General features: G+C 32.4%; 1 protein-coding gene and 1 long non-coding RNA gene across 4 annotated transcripts; one reads left to right on the top strand and one right to left on the bottom strand.

The window, feature by feature from the left end:
• The first annotated feature begins 4,303 nt into the window (after positions 1-4,303).
• Positions 4,304-5,753, top strand: LOC111412880. Of its 3 annotated transcripts, XM_023043757.1 has the most exons (3): positions 4,328-4,538; positions 4,570-4,596; positions 5,173-5,753. In XM_023043757.1, the coding sequence occupies exons 1-3, from the start codon at positions 4,401-4,403 to the stop codon at positions 5,557-5,559; spliced, it is 552 nt and encodes a 183-aa protein (XP_022899525.1). In that variant the 5' UTR covers positions 4,328-4,400; the 3' UTR covers positions 5,560-5,753. The 3 variants fall into 3 exon arrangements, with proteins under 3 accessions (XP_022899533.1, XP_022899519.1, XP_022899525.1); XM_023043765.1 differs by having other exon boundaries at positions 4,304-4,596; positions 5,134-5,753; XM_023043751.1 differs by having other exon boundaries at positions 4,309-4,596.
• A 261-nt stretch (positions 5,754-6,014) lies between these two features.
• LOC111412872 lies at positions 6,015-7,211 on the bottom strand. Its single transcript, XR_002706134.1, has 2 exons — positions 6,827-7,211; positions 6,015-6,432 (listed from the first exon to the last, which is right to left on the bottom strand). It is a non-coding gene; the product is annotated as an uncharacterized LOC111412872 (long non-coding RNA).
• Between the last annotated feature and the right edge of the window lie 6 nt (positions 7,212-7,217).

The raw sequence follows: 7,217 nt of genomic DNA, 5'->3' as shown, positions 1-7,217 counted from the left end.
AGGATGAGAGCCACCATTCACTAAAATAGCAATAAGCATTCATTGATTTTGTGAATTAGAAATTGTTTTGAAAACATATGGTTTGTGGTAAGATGGTAGTTACTTGGAAAATGATGAAAGTTAATATAGGATCAAAATTTGTACCTTTCAACCAGTTTTTCTTATGTTTACAACCTCTAGTAGCTCCGTTGAGCCATAGACATATACAACATCCTTCTTCATGCACCATGCCATTCCTACTTCTCCACATTGGAGTATAATCTATTTATGTATTTGCCCAGCTTTTTTTTTCCTTCCAAGTGTGTAGTAAAGATTGAATACTTATTTGTGAAAAATAGAAACAAGAAAATGAAAAGAGTTAGTATGTGCTCAAGCAAGACACCCCTATTAAAAAAAAAACAACAACAAAAGAAAAAAACAATAAAAAAAAGAAGAAAAAATATTGATTTTGGAGTTGAAATATTGAAGAGTGTATTGATCGAATGATGTAATCTATTGAGACGCTTAATGAAATGCCTAACTACATGTTTGGAAGTCTTTGAATCTTTATATCCTCCTTTTCATACAACCTAACTTAAACCATGTTGCAACCCCTTACGTTGATTGTTTTGATCCCAAGTATGATTGTGGTAAGAAAGTGATGAATTTTTATTTAACAGTATGTCTATCATAAGATCAATGTTCNGATTGTTTTGATCCCAAGTATGATTGTGGTAAGAAAGTGATGAATTTTTATTTAACAGTATGTCTATCATAAGATCAATGTTCGCTTGTTGCTCATTCAGAAACATCTAAGCCTCCAAATTATGAGTGTCTCCATTTCTCAGCTCCATAGAGAGAAAATCGCACAAAATATTTTGATACCTGTGATTTATGGGGCTGAACCTTTGGCTCGAGGCATACTTGATGCTACATATGTTAGGGTTGGCGGTAAGATGGTTATGACTTGACACACACTCACACATTTAGCAAGTGTTTTTGATAACCTGATGATCATAATATTGTTAATTTCTTGTAGTGTTGAGTTTGAAAAGATAATGAACTGCAGTTGAATTGGAACTCAACAACTTCACTCGTAATATTGGTCAATCACTTATTTGTTTTGTTCTACATTAAATTGCCAGGGACTAACAATAAACAAGTTGAGGGGTGTGATAAGAATGTAAAATACAATATTTTTCCATCCTAATTATTGCATTTGTGTGATTATTTGATACCAAAATGTACTCATTATACTTATGCTTTGATTTGGGTTGCATTTTGATAGAAAATGTGAAATTTAGAATAGAAGAACGAGAAATGATCAAAATGGAAGAAAGTGAAAGTTCAGGGACCAAGTTGTAAATAATCTAGAGATGAGACGGATGATGGAATTATGATTTGAAAAAGCTAGGAGTCCAATGGGTGCAATTAGAAGTGAAAAGAAGTTAAATATGACCATAATATTTTTACAAATCAAATTTCGACCGCATAAAGATTTTCCAAATTTTCATCCGGAAATTTAAGTCCACGTTTGACCCAGTAAACGTCCGAATTTGGAAAAAGCTATTTCTAACAAAATTGTATCTCTTTGTGTTAGCTTTCTAAAACATTTTGAATTACCTTAATTGGATATCGAGAGAGAAACTTATGGTCAAAATATTGAAAATAGTCACACAGAATATTCTAATCGAAAATTTAGTTTCCTTATTTGGTTCAACCTCTTTTGAAAATGATTTAGCACACGATTTTAGACCCTAGACTGGAGAACACGGCTATTCTTCATCTCCTATCACTTTTCTTTGATTTTTGGCTCAAGAAATTTATGGAGAGCTAAACTTATTGGTGAAGCCACGAAGGAACTTAGTTAGATTTGAAAATTTTCATGTCTTTTATTGCTTAAATGCGTTCTTTCATTGTTAAACAATTCTAGATTTAGATTTCTTATTCTTATAAACATGTTTGGAGGTTAGTTTAATTTGTATTAAATTTTCATGGATTCAATCACGTTTTTTCCATCGAATAATTGAAGTACTTATTGAATTTCAATATTAAATCTCATATTGGTGTGATTCTTTACCATTATATGCTTGATGTATATAATCGCTCTTGGATTTGATTTCAATGGATTATTGTGAAATTTTATTATGAAGAAATCTAAGTTTGGGGAATTATTGTGGAATTGAATAGGTTTAAAGGTTAAATTTTCTAATTAAAGTGTTGGGATGAAAATCTTTAATTGAGTATTTTCATGCAAAAATTGACATTTATTGAACCAATCTAATCGAGGGAATTCCGGCGCTTCACTATTTCATATATTGATATTAAACTTTTACTTTACTTTATTCTAATCGACAAATTATTTTCACACAAATCGCGACAAAAACCCTAAACTTTTGATCCTTTAAATAATTTTTCATCTTCCTGTGGATACGACACCCAAAAACTGTACTACAATCACCGCGTTAATCTTTGGGCGTAATCATCAAGTACCATGTTCAACTACTTCATCTCAATAGTTTAACTTGCGATAAGGGAGAAATTTTATATTTCTATAGTCTACACCAACTTGATGCATTTCCTAGCATTACGTGTAAATATCTTACTATTTTTCTTACTTGAAATCAAAATAGTTACGAAAAGAACGAGAAATGATCAAAATGGAAGAAATTGTATCTCTTTGTGTTAGCTTTCTAAAACATTTTGAATTACCTTAATTGGATATCGAGAGAGAAACTTATGGTCAAAATATTGAAAATAGTCGCACAGAATATTCTAATCGAAAATTTAGTTTCCTTATTTGGTTCAACCTCTTTTGAAAACGATTTAGCACACGATTTTAGACCCTAGACTGGAGAACACGGCTATTCTTCATCTCCTATCACTTTTCTTTGGTTTTTGGCTCAAGAAATTTATGGAGAACTAAACTTATTGGTGAAGCCACGAAGGAACTTGGTTAGATTTGAAAATTTTCATGTCTTTTATTGCTTAAATGTGTTCTTTCATTGTTAAACAATTCTAGATTTAGATTTCTTATTCTTATAAACATGTTTGGAGGTTGGTTTAATTTGTATTAAATTTTCATGGATTCAATCACGTTTTTTCCATCGAATAATTGAAGTGCTTATTGAATTTCAATATTAAATCTCATATTGGTGTGATTCTTTACCATTATATGATTGATGTATATAATCGCTCTTGGATCTGATTTCAATGGATTATTGTGAAATTTTATTATGAAGAAATCTAAGTTTGGGGAATTATTGTGGAATTGAATAGGTTTAAAGGTAAAATTTTCCAATTAAAGTGTTGGGATGAAAATCTTTAATAGAGTATTTTCATGCAAAAATTGACATTTATTGAACCAATCTAATCGAGAAAATTTCGGCGCTTCACTATTTCATATATTGATATTAAACTTTTACTTTACTTTATTCTAATCGACAAATTATTTTCACACAAATCGCGACAAAAACTCTAAGCTTTTGATCCTTTAAATAATTTTTCATCTTCCTGTGGATACGACACCACAAAACTGCACTACAATCACCGCGTTAATCTTTGGGCGTAATCATCAAGTACCATGTTCAACTACTTCATCTCAATAGTTTAACTTGCGATAAGGGAGAAATTTTATATTTTTATAGTCTACACCAACTTGATGCATTTCCTAGCATTACGTGTAAATATCTTACTATTTTTCTTACTTGAAATCAAAATAGTTACTGTTTATCGATGTCTTTCTAAATTAATAGTCAAAATATGTAACCTATTTTTAACTTCTCACCAAATATATATTTCTTTTAAAAGTTGCTTCCTTTTTTGTTTTTTTGTTTTTTTATACTTCAAAGTAAACTTTTAAAGCTTGCATGCTCAAAAGCGAGAATTTTTTATTTTTTATTTTATTTTTTTATTTTTTATGATGCGGTTTCAGGTGTAGAAAGTTACACTGCTGTGAAAAAAATAAACAGAAAATTATGGGAGTCCGGGTGCAAAAAAATTGTAGGCAGATAAGCTGCAGAAAGACGAAAATATCAAATATATAGTATGATTCAATCATTCAAATGATATCCCACATGCAAATTGATATGAAAGACTCATTTCTCATTAGGAATCACACATAGTTAATTGTTTCATTAGCCATTGAACTTTGATGCATGTCACGACTTACTCATTGTACTTTCAAACTTTTTTCAATAGTCTCTCAACTTTACTCCATTCAGTTCCATTGGCCACCAGATGAAATCCATTAGTGAATCATATTACGTGGATAACGAAAATGTGATGTAGCACGTTGAATCAATGAAATGTTCAATGATTTGTCAAATCATCGTCACGTCAAACATGCGTCCAACAAGTGATGTAAATAGAAACACAATTTTCTTTCTTCAACTTAGCCAATTCCTTTCTCTACAAATCAAATGGGATTCCCCCAAATTGAAACCCCAAACCCTCATGACAGAGAGAGTCGCACGCTCAAAGTTCTTTCAAGCCCTAACTACGCACAATCGATTCTACCCCACTATCGAAGGACCCAACAACCAGTTCAACCGAAGAAGGCGTGCACATGGAGCAGTTCAACCGAAGAAGGCGTGCACATGGATGGACCAATTGAAGGTAATTCCAAAATAATTTTTCAAACTATTTTGAAGTTTCGAGACGTTGAGCAGAAATTGAGATAGTAGAGTTGGATTGTGTGTTTGGGTATGATTATATGGAGTTAGATGTATCATCACTGTGTTTAGTATTATTGATTTTGTCTGTTCCCAAGACCATTACACTGATTTCGTCTATTCGTCTAAAGAAATAAGTAATAATGTATTATTGGTCTTACACTGAGACTTATGCAGATAAATTACAGTAAAGTGAACTATAAAACAACAAAAATATGCAGACGATCCGACGATACAAGTCAAAATTGTTATTATTTTAATTCTTATTGTTGCTTATAAGTTGTACATAGTAAAATTTAATCAACTATAAACTTGTTTTGACTATCAAAAGTTGAGTAATTTAACAGACTAAAAAAAACTATAAAATTTCGCTCATAAAATTTGACTCTTGTACTTTTGAATACTTTAAAGTTGGTTTTGATGCTTGTTGGAAAACTAATTTATTACCATTACAATGTATTATTAATTTTGCTACTTTCAGTATTCATGGAAAGTTTGAGGTATGTGTATCAATTTCCAGAATTTTCTACCGGGACAGACATACCACATTTTGAGGTTGTGCAGATTTATAGATCCGCAGTCGAGTTCAGAGAGGGTACATCTTCGGCAAGCAATGTTGCACAAGAGATGTCTTCCATTTGATGCCTTCACCATGGTTGTGTGTGAAGCAAAGATGGTTTGTATTTCATCCAGTCTAGCAGTTATGATTCCCATTGGTGATGAACTTGAACGTGGACATTCCATTGCATCTAGTATGTCAACCATTGAAGTTAACTTCGAAGAAATGGTTGGCGAAATACAACATATGCACAAGGCTAAATCGTCGAAGCTGAAAGCAGCAAGGGCACGAGCAAGAAGAATTGCAAAGACAACACAAGAGCTACATCCGTTCGGTGTAAAGGGGTGACGGTGTTTTGTAGTGCAATGCACAAGAACACTGATTACTAGATGGGAGTTAAAAATATTTTTATGGTATATATGCTAGGAAGGAATTTGTATTTATCGTTCTTGTGAATCTATAGTATTTGTCTTGATGATTAAATTTTTTTTCTAGCAAATGATGCTTTTATCGAAATGCAATACTGTTTTTTGGGCTTGAAATGCAGATTCTTTAAATGGATTGGAATGAATCATATTGGAAATATTGTGAATGTATAATATCATCGAAGTATGTTTGACAGATTAGTTGATATATTTGGCATTAAGATTTGTGTTGTGATTTCTCAATAAGTGAATGCTATCGGGTCAATAAACTTGTTGATCTAATTTTACTTTTCCCTGCCTTATTGTGATACATTGAGAATTTATGCAGAATTTAAAAACAACGCCGCTTGACTATTATTTAACAAAAGATCAAATTAGCGGTAGAAGTACCTGCTCATACCTTTGTAATCTAGAGCATGAACAATCCATTCATAAAGCATAGAAAGTTGCAAATTAAGAACAAGTTTAGAGCCTATTACATAAACATTGAGTTCGACCACTGCAACATAGGTCATTGACTCAATTACATAGCTATAAGAAATTCACGAAATTCTTCCCTTTCCTTTCCCTCTCTCCTCTCTGTATCGTTGCGGATTATTATGTTGAGAGATATCTCGATGTCTTCTTGTTCTATTATTTGAGCACATTTCTTCAACATACATGACAAATCTTCAATCGGATCTTTACGCTTCGATTAACCCGAACAAACACATCTCGATCGTCCACGACACTTCAAATTGCAAAGTCTTTTCCTCCGATGAATCGTCATTCCACTTGACATAACTGCAATCAATCCCTACTACATCATAAGAATAAGCAACCTACGTTTCCAATATTTTTCTCTACCTCCATACATTTCAAGAAGCCACCACATTTTGGGCATCGTTTCTTTATCAGGCATTCGGACAAGTTGTGCCCGGACTTTATGACAAAATTTCTTTATTCTTCCCTACCATTCTAAACAATATGCGCAATGAATAAACGAGTGACACAAACTACAGGGACACAAAAGCATTTCAACAAACACATACAAATTAAGTATGTTTAGCGTTAAGTCAATGGTCTCAATGGATAAATTAGTAAAACAAACTGCAGGGACACAAAAGCATTATAAAACAATTGCATTATAACAAACAAACACAAATTCAAAGTAATCACAGTGACACAACCAAATGCAAATTCAAACTTACCAGCTGTTTGTGGAAGTCAAGTATGGTAAAAATGGAATCACAACATTAGAGAAAATCGATTTCAGGTACGGGGAAACCGATTTCAAGTTTTGGATTAATGAAGTAAATGGTTTTTTGCCTAAATCTTCTTGCGATTTCAAGGGCATAAAGCGATGAGAATGAAATGGATTTGGGATTTAGGGTTTGGAGTTGAGGCGTTTGGCTTTTCACACTTTTAATTTGAGATATGCCCCCAATATGAATAAGTTTCAATTTGAGATATGTCATGAGGGTTTGGGGTGTCAATTTGGGGGGAATTCCATTTGATTTGCAGACAAATAAATTGGCTAAGTTGAAGAAGGAAAATCTTGTTTTTATTTACACCACTTGTTAAAGGCACATTTGATGTGGC

This window comes from Olea europaea, chromosome 2 (assembly GCF_002742605.1).
Source record: "Olea europaea var. sylvestris chromosome 2, O_europaea_v1, whole genome shotgun sequence".
Taxonomy (NCBI): Eukaryota; Viridiplantae; Streptophyta; class Magnoliopsida; order Lamiales; family Oleaceae; genus Olea; species Olea europaea.
The sequence above is the reverse complement of the archived record's forward strand: the minus strand, read 5'-3'. Positions and strand labels throughout refer to the sequence as shown.